The sequence below is a fragment of the Plectrocnemia conspersa genome, unplaced genomic scaffold (assembly GCF_051122295.1).
Source record: "Plectrocnemia conspersa isolate PC_06_02 unplaced genomic scaffold, ASM5112229v1 ptg000006l, whole genome shotgun sequence".
Taxonomy (NCBI): Eukaryota; Metazoa; Arthropoda; class Insecta; order Trichoptera; family Polycentropodidae; genus Plectrocnemia; species Plectrocnemia conspersa.
Window position 1 is genome coordinate 19,405,659 of NW_028277170.1, and position 18,522 is coordinate 19,424,180.

At 31.3% G+C, this 18,522-nt stretch overlaps 1 protein-coding gene across 1 annotated transcript in view; it reads left to right on the forward strand.

The window, feature by feature from the left end:
- The window catches only part of LOC148234451 (facilitated trehalose transporter Tret1-like), an 18,712-nt gene continuing 190 nt past the window's right edge, over positions 1 to 18,522 (forward strand). The window contains exons 1-13 of the mRNA XM_088187573.1: positions 1 to 100; positions 3,375 to 3,604; positions 3,697 to 3,801; positions 9,568 to 9,770; positions 9,839 to 9,994; positions 12,004 to 12,087; positions 12,900 to 12,993; positions 13,455 to 13,588; positions 13,653 to 13,862; positions 14,396 to 14,476; positions 18,021 to 18,119; positions 18,191 to 18,336; positions 18,400 to 18,520. Of these exons, the coding sequence (XP_088043699.1) occupies positions 3,457 to 3,604; positions 3,697 to 3,801; positions 9,568 to 9,770; positions 9,839 to 9,994; positions 12,004 to 12,087; positions 12,900 to 12,993; positions 13,455 to 13,588; positions 13,653 to 13,862; positions 14,396 to 14,476; positions 18,021 to 18,119; positions 18,191 to 18,336; positions 18,400 to 18,520 (1,581 nt within the window). The 5' untranslated portion in view covers positions 1 to 100; positions 3,375 to 3,456. The remainder of the gene's footprint in view (positions 101 to 3,374; positions 3,605 to 3,696; positions 3,802 to 9,567; positions 9,771 to 9,838; positions 9,995 to 12,003; positions 12,088 to 12,899; positions 12,994 to 13,454; positions 13,589 to 13,652; positions 13,863 to 14,395; positions 14,477 to 18,020; positions 18,120 to 18,190; positions 18,337 to 18,399; positions 18,521 to 18,522) is intronic.

Consider the following 18,522-nt stretch of genomic DNA (forward strand, 5'->3'; position numbering starts at 1 on the left):
GCCGCAGTTTCGCTTTCGCTTCTGAGGCGACGTGTCGTATATCCATACAATTCTACAACGTTAAATTGATTAATTTTTAAATTAAGTACTGTACAATTGAGTAAGTATGCATTTGAGATAAATCATATTTTCAATTAAATTAAATGAGTACATCTAAACGAAAGACATACAAAAAAAAGTAATATTGATATATAAACTATGCCTTAATAATGTTCAATATTATCTTGTAAATCTGCATTCTCACTATAAGATATAGAATACAATGTGTCTAATATATTTATTATCAAATGATCTTTGATTTTTTATCAGGAGAAAATTTAAATCTGTATCTATCCAATAATAGGAAAAACGCTACATAACTTTACTTAATTTAAGAACAATATCTCTAGCAATTCTCTCGACATTCACCTGATCCTTCAATCTTCAAATAGATATTCCTCTAATGATCTCAGTTACTATAAAAAAATATTAAGACTCTCCTCTCTACCCTAAGTTCACCTCCATGTGAATCTATGATTAATTAGTCTATATAGACCAGCTGTGGACAATTTATATAACATATGGAATGTTCACATTACACCCAATAATTTTTTTTTTCTAGTAGCTCTTTTAACTTATTTGATAGACCAAAAATATCTTTTGAATTTCTCACTTCACCATGCAAAAAACCTTCATTATAGTTGAGTGCGTTAGTTGCAGACTTGCTTGATAAAAATTATAATATCTTCTACGGGTAGGTACATTTTACCATATATCTTATTAAAATCATGTCTCGACTCTATATAAAAATATTAATAAAATCAAATATCGAATTATACGAACCTTCAATGATTTTCTTACACTAGACAATATACATTTTATTTTTCAAGTACTGATTTTATCTGGTAAGAAATCAAACAATCAATAGTTATTATCTTATAACAAGTTAATATTCAGTTATCAAACTAGACATAATTTAAAAATTCCACGTGCATTCTTATAGCAAAAGTATTGATTGCTTAAACAATTGCATTGATAATAAATTTGGAACCATTAACATAATAATCTTGCTCTAATATAATACAAAAGATAATAAAAAATATTTACTATATCAATCCTAATAATACTGATAATGTGCGTTCAAACATATTTGTGTAATTGACGCTGTCTGGTTCAGCAGCTCGTCAACGCACTCTAGTATTAAAGGTTAATAGCTTTAAGGTAAATGACTGTATTTTATTACTGTTTGCTTGTAAGATAATATTTATTACGTAATATTCAATCAATGTTGAAGTTTCGACAGCAAAATATATCAGAAAATCACACTTTTTTATACCCTATATACATTGCTTATATTTTTGTAAGAATTAAGTATTAAATGTAAGCAAATACATTTGGAATTTCATACAACAATACTATTTTTAAAACGCATAATATAACCCAAAAAGGACTTTTTTAAATAAAAAGTATTTTTCTAATAAGAATTTTAATTTACAAAATAAAACAAAGTTTTTAATCCCACGTTTGTAAAAACTGACTGTGAGTTAAAATATTCAGAAAGGAATGTTTAAACTTCACTAACACTATTATTTTTTACCTTCTAAATTATGTTGTAAAGACATAAATAAATAGTAATCTGACGATGTTAACTCGAAAGAATACGAAGGATGAGCAACAGTTTTTCATCCGAGAGCATTAATTCTCGCAGTATGAGGCAGGCGCGTCGCCTTGTTCTCGTCGCTTAGTGCGTGTGGTACACACACGCCTTGTTTCAACGCCTTCCCAATATTGTTTAAACTTCTTTAAATGCTAGACCATAAATATCATGTTTTATCAGTTATCTCCTTAATCGATGTCTCAATTTCTGTAGCTATGCTGTCGATCGATTATTTTTGGCGTCCCACTTATAGGCTCGTCTTCCAAACAAAAATTTCCAGATTTAAATCTTTTGAACCATTTTTGACATTGACGAACAAGTAAAACTTGACCATAGACAGCACAAATGTTTTTGGTTGCTATGGTTGCCGATTTTTTTTGTGAAATTATTCAAGTGCGTAAAAACACCTTACTCGGAACCAAATCTTCCATTGAAACTTGTGGTGTTTTTTGTTGTTGTTATGTTCGTAACGCATCAGTTATCTACGTACGCTTTATTTTATAGAAGTTTTTGCAGCTTTGTTTTGTGTGACACTGTATGTAAAACATTTTAATTAAACGAAATAATCATAAAATCGGAATCTTCGCTCGAGTGTCGGCTGTGTCTTGTGATGATGCCGTACTATCATCTGATCTACCTCGTGCTAGGATTTCTCGGGGGTGTAGTCTCGGTCTGCCTCATTGTGACTAAGTATCACATATTTTATAGTGCTGATTAAAGACAGCTCGGGCGAATCGCAGAGGCCGGATGTTGGTTGCCATTTATATAGATAAATGAGTGGTGTAAGTCTCAAGAGAGGTGGGCTCGAATCCCATCTGGACCTTAGTGTTTTTTTAATTTCTGTCGTATCTTGGATATCGGAATTATTGTATAATTATAATTCCGATCAATCATCGCAGATACCTAAATTTTCCTAATCTCATAGATAATTTATTAAAATATTCCATATAAGGTGTTGTAAATTCTCTAATAATGAGCTACATCAGCAAATAGTAATAAACAAAAATAAAACCTTTTATGTTGTTGATTCGTAAACAAAAGGTTAAACACAACAATAATACTTTTACACAGGGTAAAATGCATTGTCTATTGCGCATCCTTTTCACACAGAAGGGTAGTTCTTGTTTCATGGTTGTGGTTGGAACCAGTTTATTTTAAAGAAAAAATATGATGGTAATTACAGTGTCTTTAAAAATTTATATATCCCATATAAATGACAAAAAAAATGTTTTTTCAAGTCAACTCCCATATTAATTTCATCCATTATTCTTAAAATTTTGTATCAGAAAAATAAAACATGGTCATTATCAGCATGTTTTAGGGCCAACTAGTTTAGTTGGGCGTGCTCTCCACCGCCGCTCTGTCGTTATTCCCACTTCGTTCGTCACTCTAAATACCTTCGCATCCTACATACAAGTAAATAGATTCTTCAAGAGTTGTTCAAAATTCTAACCAACGCTCGCTCGCACTTAATCTGTCATACAGAGATATTTTATAAGATATTTATAAAATAAATAATGTATTACCTATTTACATTTATAAAAAAATATTGGTTTAAATCCCACAATCATCCTATATTTTAATTCTGATTGTCCTGTATTTTTATTCAAACCATTTAATATTTATTCTGCCCCTGAATAATATAATTATGACCAGACTGTTTCGAATCGAAATATTATTTTTCTGACCCAAAGTTTTAATAATACTGAAAGTATTAAACTATACATTTTTATTACAGTTTCAACAGTAATAAAAAATAAAAAAGGTGCAGTCAAAATTACTTCACATCATAGTGTGGCGGCTTTGGCTCTATCTAAAGAATGCAATCCAAAGAAGTGCAAGTCGATCCAGAAATTGAAGAACGTAATGAAAAACCGCTGAACACGGATGGATATGGATATCCTAAGGATATTAAGACAGCTTTGCCGCAAATCCTTGCGGTCAGCGTTAAGAATTTAATCCTTTTAGGTAACTTGATACCAAAAATTTCATTGAACCTGTTTAAAATATTTTTTACCACAATTAGATGTATTTATAACGCAGTATTTGTGATTTTGCAGCTTTTGGTACTTCTCTAGGATACGCCAGTATTTTAATACCAGCAGTGATGGAAAACGGAACTGATGAATCGCTAAATTTGAATACACACCAAATTTCTTGGATCGGTACGTAATTATCTGCAGTTCCAGTAAGTGAACTTTTTGCGGTATTGAGGAAATAAATTATTTTATTTTGTTTTAAAAAATAATGCAAATTCCGACGCTTGCTGTCGCTCGCGCCGTAGCTAGTTTTGCCAACGCGGTTATAAGTTTAATATTTGGGTGCGTGCAGTTGGGGAATTAGAAAATAATGATCCAATTTTTGCAATACATACTTACGAATCAGGCCTTCCTTAGGTTCACTCACACATAAAGTAACGGATACTTATTTACCGTGTTATTGGGGGGTCTAATTTTTTTTTTTTTTAGGTAAAAGATTTTAATGGACTAGAATAGTTTCTCTATTCTAATGATGGCACGCCACTGGTCCATTTCATTTAATTGCAATACTCAAAGGAAAACATGTCTTCTATAAATTTTGAAAAGCGTCAAGAAGCGTAGTTTCGAGTATTGAGAGAATGATCGGGATTAATTTAGAGAACGTTAAAGTTCTCTTAAAAGCGATGATATTCTGTCATTGTAATTCTTTAAACGACAGTAAAGAGCTTTGCACGTTTCGCATGAAATATTAGTTAGAATGTACATATGTTACTTATGATATTAAAAATACATAAAATTTATTTATGATAGTAACTGTAGTAGTTTGGATGGCTGGGTTTCGGAGTGGTGTCTGTGCTTAGAAATCATCTTAGAACCGTTATAAAAAATAAATAAAATTTGCTAAAATCGTGAGATTTCAGCTTCTATTAGTGTTAACAAAATCCTCTGTTAAAAAATGACCTGCATGAATGAGTACCCACTAAAGTTCTTTTCAAGTCTAAACTTTGAACGAAACCCTTAATAAAAGGATTGTACAATATCTTAAATACAATATAATTTCCGAGAGCCCTTCGGGTCTTCGCGCCCTTGGCATGTTATTATATTAAATTAAAGCAATAGCGAAATATAGTACCACACGTTTCACAAAAATCGCATATATGTCTTATTCAGGTTGTGCATTGAATAGACACATAAAATTACTATTTCCGTGTTATTGCTATATTTGTTTTGGCATTCGAGAATACATAAATATTTTTTTATAGACATTCATGTACAAGGTTAAAAAAGCCTTGCATTGAAAAAATATGAACCGATAAACAGGTTATCGCGTCATTCGAACTTATTAACAATAACTGTTAGAAACAGTATATAGTTTTATTGATAATTATGCTAATTTATGACATAATAATAAAATTAAAGAAAATAAAAATAAATTTTACAACTTGTAAAAGTACATATAATAGCAACTAGGCACTTCCTTCATCAAATTAACAGCATTTTAGGGGATTAACTATTTCTGAATTATGGGTTTAAAATAATTAAGTTTTTTAATTATCGATGTGTTTATTACAAGCATAAAAAACATTTCCTTAAAAAAATTAAACTATGTAGGTAAAAAATATTAAATTATTTGGTGAGTGTACATGCAATAGCGTGCACGCGATCAGAGACCACAAAGAATTAAAGTACACTCAAAATTAATTTGTAGAGCTAGTGGATAATATTTATTTAGGTCTATAAATGCGATAACGTTCAAACTTTTTATGTTGAATTTAGTTATAAATTATTTTTGACAACATGTAAATTGCACTGGGGTGCTAAAACACTATGTCTTATAATGTTTAAAAATGCAAAATATATTCTAATAGTGCATTCAAGACGAATCGCACTGAAATACAATTGTATATTTTAAATGTTGGCGTAGCAAAGGGCTAAATATATTTTTTTAGATAATAGTCTTTTGTTTTAATAGTTTAATTGACTCGATAATAATCTCATGCACTCTTTGGCTAGCTACTATTATATTCTTTGTTCTGTGGTTACCATACAGTTGTTTCCAACGCTGTTTTTCAGAGTTGCTCTACCATTTTTTATGTCTTAAATGCGTAAATGTATTAAATAAAATAATACAATAAACAACTACTATATAGTATAAATTTTAAAATGACTCTAGTTAATTGGTATCGTTATAAATTTTAAAGGTAAAGTATTATTGAAATGATATTAGAATGTATGTATGTATATCAGCTATTGTTTTAAATGTAAATTGTTTATGATATATGGAAGGAGAGACACAACTTAGTTTTTGTCTAGGGCGCTAAATTAGCTAAGGCTGGCCCTGTTAATACACATACAGATAGGATAAAAATTATTAACAGTGGTACTTTGTTTCCAGCATTCTGCATAATAAAAGAACTTTTTAATACAATTAACTGTATTGCATATGAAAAAAAAACAGATCTAAAATAATAACAATTGTACAAATAATTTCACTTAAGATTATTATATGTATATATATATATACAATATATAAAACTAAGCGCGAGAATAAAATGTGTGTTCGCGATTGCGTAAAAAATATATTAATATAAACTCTGCATTACTGTTTATTTATTGTAAATTATCATTGCAACATGACATACGTTAGCTTAATGCGTTACAATCTGATAAACACAATCAACAACTACTAAGTAAGTAGTGAGACACCAGACTGAAATCAGTGACATATATTTTATTAATTATAAACTATTATCACAGCTTAAACCAATATATGCTACTATGCACGACCTAGATTTTATTTCAATTATTAATTACGATATTCATTCGTGGGGTATTCCTCCCCCCCCCCCATGCCCCAATTGAATTTGGCCAGAAAAATGTATGTCATTTAATGAAATACAATAAATCTTAATGAGATCATATTAACCCTTCCGTCACGATGTCGAAGAAAAAACGCGTCTGCCGACGGGGGTCCTCTGTGGTCCCAAAGTATTTTATCCATTTATACACCAAATTCCTACTAAATTTTCTGTGCAATAGATAAATATAGCTATAAATACAACCATTTGTTATAATTTTCCTCATTTTGTTCATATTTATTAAAAAAACGACTACAGTTTGGCGAACATTCACTCCCCTCCCCCCTAACTTAAAAAAATGTAAATGCCGCATAAAAATTATTAGGTTATCCCTCAAGAAAAATCTATACGGAAAATATTTTTTAAGATATGTCATTTCAGTGAAATCATATCATATATTTACCAGTAAAAATATAATTAATTGTCCAAATACATTTTCGCTAGTAGTTCATTTGATCTTCAAACCCAAATCTATCCTAATGATAGTTTTTTAAATAATTATAGCTTTAGAACTTTCATTAAAAAGACCGAAATACAAACTAATCCAACTCATCTTGCAGGGGTAAATAAGTGGAAGATGAAGTACAGACAGACGTCGCATCTCGCATATTGCTCCATAGTTTGTCTGCGCTTTGATGTTATACTGTTAAATATGATAGTTATCCTGACCGATATTACTTCGGACTTCTAATATGAGAGTATTGGTTGACGTATATTTAAAGCGAATTTTGGTCAATAGGAGGGCGCAAAAAACAATTATCACTTCTCAGAAGGCAAAAATTCACGGCAAAAGCAATAAAATCGTGCCGGCGCCGTCGCAGTGGGAACGCTCGGTAACGAGCGTTCCCACTGCGACGGCGACGGCACGATTTTATTGCTTTTGACGTGGATTTTTGACTTCTGAGAAGGGATAATTGTTTTTTGCGCTCTCCTATTGACCAAAATTCGGTTTAATTTTGCTTCTAAATTATTCTTGATATAAACGCTAGATAACAGAACATTTTCACTGTTACAGTGACGGCACGATTTTAGTGCTTTTGCCATGGATTCTAAATTTGGCTAGAAAACTATGTGACATAGATTTTTTGTTTGATTTTGAATTGTTTATTTATTGCATCACAATTAAATTACAACGTGTTCAGTATCTTTAAACGTTGTTTAGTTGGCTTATCTGGTAAATATCCATTCTTACAAATACAAACTGAATGCTTTATTACTAAGTTTATGGCGTAATATAATATTAGGTTATTCGGAAAATCGTTTTGAAGAAACAATAAAATGTTTTTTTTTTTATTTTTGATGAGTTGTTAGATAACACTTTAAGCCATCTCTCCTTAAACTTGTTTATACCTTCTTTGTGACAATGCTGGTTTTGGAATTAAAATAGTGTTACGGTAAAAACAAAATTCCATCCAAATAGTGTTTCATGGAAGGAATAATATCGGGAGAGTATGGCGGGTGAAGTTTTATTTGTTATCATAGTCACATAGTCGTGTTGTGAAACCACTTGAGTTTTATTGATAATTGATTGTCTTTTTCTTCTTAATTGATCCTTTAGACCAGGGGAGAGCAGAACTGTTGGCTGCTGGGCTACATTAGGGATGAAAATTTGCCCGCGGGTCATATTAAAATAGTGTTTTTTTTTTTAAAGTTAGAAGGAATATTTTATAAAATTTTAAAGCAATATTTGTATTTATTTTACCAAAAAAAATATACATGGTACAAGATTTTTTTTATAAAATACATATTAATTCTTTTATCAAAACGTACAATTCCAAATACATATATAAACATATGGTTTTTAATAGTCGGACATACAATATCATGCATTCCTTAATATAGTCACCATCATAAAATAGCTTATTTTTATTTGCAATTATATAGGCAATTACATAAATCGCTTTTGTGGTATTTTATTGTTCCTTGTACCGCGTAAATGTATTTTGTATGGATGATAAATTATGACTTAGTTTATCTGCTGTTTTCGATCTGCAGTTAGTTCTGAGTTATATAATCGAATTTTTTTTTAATATTATATTCTCTTAACACTGCAATAATATCGTCGCAGATAAGATAAATAGATTTATTGTTTAAATAAGTAATTTTCTTCTCTTGTTCATTTTTGGTGTATTATTTAGTATTTTTTTAAATATTTATTATAATTCATTCTTTTGATTGTTACGTAACAACATGAAACACATTAATTTGAGAAAAATATACGAAAAGCAATTATTTTAGAAGGTCAAAATTTGAATACGTGTTGCCGAATAAACGAAGAAAGAAACCGTAGATGTGACATAAAGTTTCATTTGATTTTTATAATTACATTTTTAAAGACAAAGCAAATGTTTGTCGGTTTGGCGGCGAAAATATTGTATTGTTTCGCCAGTACCTACGCAGAACGTGAGTCGTTTAATTAACAGAACTTTTCTGAATAGCCATTCAATTTGTAAATGTTTTCTTGTCGCCGTTATTATATGACGTAAGTAACATTTTTATGACGTCAACACAAAATCAAATTAAAATGTGTTTTTTTAATTATACGTAATACTTACATATTCATTTAAATTAAAGTAATTTCTAAATTGCTTCGCGGGCCGGATTTATTTTGCTGTTTGCGAAGGGCCTGCTTTAGAATGTCTACTGCTCACAATACCCTACCCATTACAAACTGTGTCGATGCTTTTTGAAAGTTGGTGTAGACGTCATCCTCCTGGATTTTAAAATCGAGGGATTTTGTTACCACCTTCGCACAAGAAGTTAGTGACCGTGGAACGACGCAGACGAAACACGCGTTGTTGGTCCATTAGCGCTTGCAGATATATTTGTGATTTATATCAGATTATTATGGGACAGCAGTTGACAAGATAAATGTATCCAGAATGATTGTCAACGTCCGATAACAGATAAAGCATTACAATATGAATATATATAAGAATAAGAGCAAAGGCATTGAATTTTTTTTGACACATCTTATATCAGTCATAGATTATGATGTGTTTATCATAGATCGCTTACGTCAATTAATCATGTGATTTAAAAATCTGGTTTTTGCTATCATATAAAATAAATATAGTATGTATCTTTTCAACAGGATCGATAAACTTGATTTGCGTTCCATTGGGATGCGCTGCGTCAGGAAGTATAACCACAGCGATTGGAAGACGGAAAGCCATGCAGATGGTGAACGTTCCATTTATTGCCGCATGGATCATCTTCTACTTTTCGACTTCTGTAGAAATGCTATATGTCAGCTTGGCACTTTCTGGAATAGCTGGAGGACTCTTAGAAGCACCGGTAAGACATCGTCAGATTTAGGTGTTAGCTTTCACCATTATGATGATGAATACTGCAACATTTTATAGGTTATGGTATATGTGGCTGAGATCACACAACCATATCTGAGAGGAATGCTCTCTTCGACTAGTACTCTATGCGTCATAATTGGAGTATTCATGCAGTTTTTATTGGGAATATTCCTAACATGGAGATACGTGGCACTGGTCAACGCGATTATTCCTGTAAGTTATTGATTATTTTAAATACATATTCGGCGGTCTCTATTGAACTCTCTTCTTCTACATCCCTTCACCCTTTGTGATATAAAAAACTACATGACTACCGATAACTATCAATGTGGAGACACCACTGTGTGAGTGATCGGATTGTCCTTATTTTGTCCTCTTCAAACAAGTTAGCAAAAATATAGAAAAATATGACAGTGAATCTACATTTACTAAATAATATTATAATCTTTTTTTTTGTGTCAATTTCACAAACGTATGTTTAATCATATTGTGCTCGAAACTTACTAGCTTTAAGTATGATTGCACATAAATGCGTAAATATCTATATTGCTTCATTTAAACCGGTTGAATCTTAACATTTTTTTCGTGAGATACGCAACTTTTGTGTAATGTTATTTTAATGTTGATTGCAGGATATTGCGAAATGAAATTGTTATCATGATGGTATGTACTTTAATAGTTCATGAGACATTTTATTGTTTTTAACAGGTAGTTTTAAAATACGAAACAAATATCTACCTAATGTGATTAAAGAAAGGGTTGAAAGCTTATTAATTGAAGGTTGAAGCTCAAGTTGAATCTTGAAAGTGCATCAACTGGTCTTTGTCTTAGAAGCTTAGATGTATGGAAGAGAAGGAGAAATGAAAGCCAATCGCATTACTATTTAACTTTACCTCCAATCCATTAAAATTTAAGTTTTAATGTGGCCGTCCGATAATTACAAAATATAGTTTAAACAATGCTTATTCGATGCAGAGCCATAAATGCTTTTTCTATTCATATCTTGAAGCTTGCGATTATCTTGAATTAGTGGTAAATAATGGCTTTCGATTCATGAGTGATTCTAAATGCTGATTTATAATCGTATGTTAAGCTGAACTTAAAGTTATTGTTGAAATATCGGAGTTAATAGTTAAAATTTCATCACTCGGATTAATATCGATCACAAAGAATCTTGATGATTTATACATTTCGGTGCGGTGAGATACATTCCATTTCGTGACGAGAGTGAGTGAGAAATAAAGGCGTGCTTTACATGCGTTCCACAAGCCTAATTCTACTCACTGGATTTTTTTTATAGATGTTTCAAAATAATATAATTATGCAATATATTTCTAGTCATCTAAAATATGTGTCATTCTTTTAAAATTCAATAATAAATATTTTTAGTCTAGCTATCATATTTCTCTAAGTGTATACATACGTATTATATTTATAATTTTAATGTATTAAATTGTAACCGCAGAATGAATTATTTCTTACGCATGCGGAATTACGTAATAACTAAAAAAAACACCTACAGAAAAACCTTTAAAATGGCCTAATAATTTGTATAAATTATATGTACTGCCCGGCAATAAAATATGCTAGCGATCATTTAAATGTAACGCGACAGTAAACTGCTATCGATTAATTGCTGGCGGTGAATTGCAGGCGATATATTTTCCGAGCCCCATATTAAAGATTATGTTCCTCGATTACCAGTTTAATTATTTTTAGTAATTATATTTTAGCATAAATGGTAAGATTTTTTATCCTTTCCTGCCAATTAATTTAACAAATAAAATGTAGTCCTAAAAAAACAATAAAAATAATTTAATTTCTTGATTCGCCGATTTAATACTAAATGTTTCATTGTGCAAGAACATGCTAAGTTCTTCTCGTAATTAAAATACAGATTTTTTCATGCGAAAGACGTGTATATTAAACGAAAACTATAAAGGTGTATGTAAATTATTCATTTATTTAAATCTCATTTTAAAGACGAGTTTTTAATAAAATCGTGATTTTACTGCTTCTTTAAAACGAATTTATTATTATAAATAAAATATTTTTTTGATAGAATAAAGTGACTACTAAAATATGTTTTAGTGACATGTTCCACACAAATTGCAATCGCTTCACAATATTATATATGTCGACACATTTTCCTCAATTTATTATAATATATGACTTGAAATTGTCAACATAATATGTTTTATTTATACATAATATTTTTTCAGATTATTGCTATTTTTTTGCTGTTCTTTATTCCGGAGTCTCCTCACTGGTTGATACAAAAAAATAGAGATGAAGAAGCCAGAAAGGTAAGATAATGAATGAGCTTTGTGGATATTTTATTAATATATATATCAATAAGATTATTATGATTATTCTCCCTACTTCTTTAAATCTTTAATTGGTAAAAATGCAACTTTAACGCTAAACGCATCCCGAATCATAAGATTCTTTATCGAGCTCGACGATATACATTTTAAATAGAATCCATTACTATTTGCCTCTCAGACATACACCGATTCTCTGCGCTTCATTTTTATTAAATAATAATTCTCTTTTCTTATAATAAATACAGATACTTTATTGCTTTTGTAATTTAATTTAGTAATTCTATTTATTTAAAAGATCGTTGAAATTTTACGCAAAATTAAAAAAATCATATACATAAGTAGTAAAATTATGGAATTATGTAAGTGGTATTGTAAGTTAATAAAATTAATTCATTTATAAATCCAGTACTGGCGCAGTTCCCTGAGAGAGAGAAGTGAGAGGGGTGTCGCATGCAATGAAGAAAGAGATAAAGCATTGTATTTCGTGTAACATGGGAATCTTATGAAACCTCCCGCTATTTAGCCATGTCAGTTACATACTTGATTCACTAAACAAAGTTGTAGATAAATTTGTTTAAACAACAGTTTATTACTTTATTGCACTTGAAACGCATATATCAAAAAAAATGCACACACATAAATGAGTTTTTTTAGACTTACAATTAAAGTTTAAATCACCTAAATAATGCTTAAACACACAAACTGCTCGATGTGGCAATTTTACACATATCTGATAGTGATTTCTCAAGCAATATTTACTCTGAGTTAAAATGCTATAATATGTGTTGTAGAGTCTTCAATGGTTTCGAGGCTGGACAACTCCTGAGGCTGTTGAATTGGAGCTGCTAGATATACACAAATCCAAGAAAAATCTGATTGCAATTAGTATGTATTTATATATATTTTATATACAGTGGCTTATTACCAAAAAACAACATATATATATATTGTTTTTTTTTGTGATAAACCACTAATTAATACTGTTGGATATGTATTGCTTTTGCCAAAAATAATATGAAGAAATTATGCGTCATATGAAATTTATATGAAAATTTATTTTAATTGATATCTATATACAGTAAACCTCCCAATAACACGGTAAATTGGGGACGTGTTATTTGGGTGCGTGTAGTTGGGGAACTAAAAAATATTTTTTGCAATACTTCTTTGAAGTAAAGGGCATCCAAATAGCACGTCCCCAATTTACCGTGTTATTGGGGGTTTACTGTATAGTAGGACTCAATAAATGCCGTCTCAGACTCTATACTTTATAAATTAAATAATATATCGTGACATGTGCGCGGTGATAGGTATCTAATTTTTTTACTGCACATAAACTTTTTCAGAAGCAAAAGCTGATCAAGGTTTCAATATTTTGCAATCAATAAAACCGTACATGACAGGCTCTTTCTTCTACGCTTACTCAATGGTGACGCTCGGCTTTTTCTTGTGTCACTTCTCCGGCATGACTACATTACAGGTGATGTTTTACACAGCATTTTAATTTTCTATATGCACAACTGAACTATTTATATGTTTAACAGATGTACGCGATAATAATATTCGATATGTTGAAAGTGCCAATCGGAAATGACTACGCCTCTCTGATTCTCAGCATAGCTCAGATTTTGGGTGCTCTGATATGCGTCAGTTTGATCCACTTTGTTGGTAAACGACCGTTGACATTTTTCTCGACAATCGGGTGTGCAGTATGCTTCTTTATTGTAGCGTGTTATAGTTACATAGAAGATAAGGTAAAGCATTTTACATTATATAATATAATATTCTCTATAAATGCAGGTTTTATTCTTAAAATAACTTTTATATGGATAAAAATAAATCCATTCAATCATCTCAATAATCTAATGATACGGTGAAATAGAAAATTAATTAAAAACCTGATAATTTATTTACAAATAAACATATGACTAGTAAATATAAAAACATGAAAATGGATTGTTTATGCAGATGATCAACTGAACAAATAAACGATGAAAGTACTGGTTCATCCACCAAATTTACCAGACCTTGCTCTACCAGATTATCAGTTCCGTGCATTTAAAAGCTCTTTGCATAATAAATATATAAAATAAATTTCCGATGAAGTCATCAAACACTACTTGAATCATTTTTTGTCGAAATGGTCAATAAAATATTAAATAAAGTATATTTCTATACAATAATCACATTGCTACTTGTTCAATACTGTATTTTTACATTTTACTCAATGCGACATATTTCACATTTTTTTTCTAGACGTCATAATGATATTGTTTTAACATTCTAGAACGTCAGTAGTTTTACACAGCAACATGTATACAATAATATGAGTAATTGCACAAGAGACGATCAAATCGATTGTTCACAGGTAAGAACGATTTAATAATGTCATAAAAATACATATGTATGTCATACTAATAAATATGCCATAAAATTTAATTTAATACACTATCCGCAAATAGTCGCTTGCGCTTGAATTAAAATCTCTTAAATATTTTATTAAAAAATAAAATAGGCGTTGCTGTGGTGTAATATCGAAAAATATCCCGGGGCAACTAATATTTTGGAGGCTCTTGTGTGCTAGACAATAAAATCAATGGTTTTAAATATGTATTAAATTATAGCATCTTATTATTTTACAGAAGCTTTGCATGCTTTTCCATTAGCAAATTTAGCTACTATTTCAAAATAGTCTAATTTTTAGTGATATTTAGTGATCTTTCACCTTCTGCTACTCTCGCAAAGTTAAGCTTTTCCCAATGTTTTGTTTGGTCATTAATTTTATATTCCTGTATCAGCTAATTTTTTCATGAAAAATAATTATCTTCATATGAAATAAATTTTATTTATTTAATAATTTACAATCTTTCTATATATAAACAATACTATTTCCTTATTATGATATTGGCATGTAAAGAAAACATCCCATCGAATGCCTCTCCATGTGTATTATTACAAAATCTAGTTTATTTTATACAATATAATACTAATAAATCACCAAGGTGAGTCAAGTGTGCAGGGATGCATTTAATTAGCGAATGTCAAAGGAAAGACAAAGCTAACGACGTAAAATGTGCAAATTGCAATGGAAACCACCAAGCAAGTCTGGTATATAAGCTCAAACAAAAACAGCATCAACAACTTCAAACAAAATAAATACAATAGAACCAACCAATGCAAATACAACAAAATCAACAGAGAACAAACCAACGTATGCACAGAAAGTTAGAAATAACACTACGCAAACGACCGAAATCTTAGATTAAAATAATGATTCATTCGAAATAAAAAATGATGAAAGAGCTAATGCAACAAATGAGTACTATTCTCAACCTACTAACAGCAGTTGTTCCAAAAATTGCAGAATGACCGTCTTACTACATATTTCCATATGGAACGCCAACGGTTTATCGCAACACACACAAGAAATAAAAAAAATCACGAACAACACAAAATAAACGTCTTGCTCATTTCACGGAAACAACTTTAAAATACAGAGACACCCAGAAGTAACAAAATTCAATAAGCCGGTCCGTGCAAATTTTCACCCGATTCGGGGAATCCACTACTGGTGCGACACAGCCCTGCCAGAGACCGAATGTTATAATTGCGTTAGCTCGCATGTCGACGACGTTTATTTTATCGAGCTCGTGTTTTTACAGGCTATATTTTTAATATTGTGTTGTCTAATTTCGGGAAATAGGTGATTTATTTATTATAATTATAACCCTTATAATATGGATAAAAAAAAGACAATCAGCAAAACCTTTTAAACTTCTTTAGTAGAGGCAAGGACAATATTCAGAAAAAAACTAGTGATCATGCTGAAACTATGCCAAGTACTAGTGTTTTATGTTTAGAAGAAGCTAAGCAAAAGAGAACTCCTGATACTTCGGAATGCGCAATACAAAACAAAAAGAGAAAAGGAAACTTTGTTAGGCGTTATGATAATGAATATTTAAAGTTTGGTTTTATTATAGCCCCTGGCAGCAGTGACGTAGCTAGGGTATGTGCCCCCCCCCCCCATACATTTTTTGCTGTGTCATAAAATAATAAATTGGTTATTATTAAGCTCTTGTTGTTCGTGGATTTATATATGTTTTAGTGAATTCAGGGTTAAGAACCACACTAAACGATCCCATCGCGAATATGTCGCCCCCAAGCAAGTGCCGCCCGGGGCGGCCCACCCCCACATAGCTACACCACTGCCTGGCAATGAACTATCGCCACGGCCTTTCTGAAATTCTTCCAAATAACGCTATGAATCAACTTGATTTCTTTATCCCCTCTACAGCTTGATTTTCAATATCGATGGCCATGTCAGCAATTCTCCTCTGAATAGTGTTGTCCTAAAGCGGTACAGTCTCTAGTTTTTTAGAAGCTTGTGGGCCCAAAATTTCTTGTACGACATCTAATATGCAAGGACGTACTAACTCGACACCAATAGTAAACGGTTTTTTCGTTCTAGCTATTCGAAGAGCAACTAAATAATGAAATAATGATAAATTGATGTGAGTAACCATGCTATAATACTTTGAGAAGAGCTTCTTTGTTGTCTTGATTTACTTGGACGAATCACTAGTACAGAGATATTTAATTCTCTTGATGAGTATTTTCAAGCACAGGGCTTACTCTGTAAGAAATGCGTTGATGTGTGTACGGACGTCATTCGAGAGTATTTGCGAAAATAAAGGAAGTCGTGCACCCAGAAGTTTTATTCACCCACTCCAATGATCCACCGGGAGCATCTAACTGCAAAGAAGCGTTCTCCTGAACTAAACGCTGTGATGAATGAAGGGTTAAAATATCACTAACGAAATTCGTAGTCGAGCTATGAACGAGTATGGACTCAAATCACCAACATCTTCTACTCCATGCGGAAGTTAGATGATTATCAAGAGGGAAAGTTCTTACACGCCTGTTCAAACTGAGGGAAGAAGTAAAACAGTTTCTGAGAGAACGGAAATCTGACCTAGATGATGAATGGATGGCTATGCTCGCGTACATTTAACCTTTTGAATGAACTTAATATTTCTCTTCAAGGGTCTTTTACGAATATGTTTACACTAAGAAATAAAATGGATGCGTTTAAAAACAAGTTAGCTCTTTGGGATAATTGCGTGCAAGAAAAAAATATAGAAATATTTCACTTTTGGAAGAATTTTAAACGCTGCTCATATCAACAGGGAAGTCATATTCAACACAATAACTAAACACTTAATAGAGTTAGTTAAAAACTAATAATTATTTTCCTGAAAGTGAAGATCCAAGTATGAGAAACCTATGGATAAATAATCCATTTTTAGAAGACATAAAATCATGCGCACTCGTCGTGAGTTATCTTCTGATGTCACTCTGGTGTCCAGACATAAAATACACTCATTATCACAATTCTGGATATCTCTCGATAAAGAATATCCAGCTCTGAGTTATAAAGCTATCAAATTCTTAGTAGTTTTTTCAACTTATGTTAACAATATGTTTTTTTATTGGCACATTTTTAATCAAACGTTATTTTTTAAAAACCATATATGTATGTATACATTCATAAAGAGGGGGAGGGGAGTTAGGTCAAAATTAGCGTTCCGGCATTATTTAATCTAACACCACACCATTGCCCTCTTGCTCCCCACACCCCTGACAGACCTTGCGTAAACGCAAAAGAAATTCAATGTTATTTTTTAAGTCAATTGACTCAAAAAGGAAGCTTTATAAATCTTAAAATATAAATAGCTCCAATCAAAATACCTCACACCACTGCAATGTTATTTATGTTTCTAGTTGAATAAGACATTCATATTGATTGCAAAAGTTGCCTTTTAGTAAGACTGAAAATGTTGACTGTATTATAAAGATTTGAAAACAAACTACCTATTGCCAGTGTTACATATTTTTATTGTTACATATTATAGGAAAATGCCTTATCTTGGATTCCGCTCACATTCTTGATTGCCAGCGCCTTTGTATCACATACCGGCATTAGGCTTCTACCGTGGGTTTTGATCGGAGAGGTAAACTCATCATATATTATATTTAAATCAAATATCTCTTCTCATAATATGGTCTACAAATAATATTTCAGGTTTTCTCATTGGAAACTAAAGCAATAGCAAGTGGTTTATCAGGAGGCACCGGTTATTTATTAGGTTTTGCAGCAAATAAGAATTTCTTCGCAATGGTCGAAAGTATGACATTAGCTGGCACTTTTTTGCTGTATTCCATCTTCAGGTATTAATTCTATAAACGATATGTACTCCCACATCCTCAAATTAATAATCGTAAAAATAATAGCATCTCAGGAGCCATCACGTTTTATTTCTTCTTACCTGAAACCGAGGGCTATACATTAGTGGAAATTCAGAACCACTTCACAGGCGTCGAGAAACTTCCCAATCGAGTCTCAAAACAAAAGGT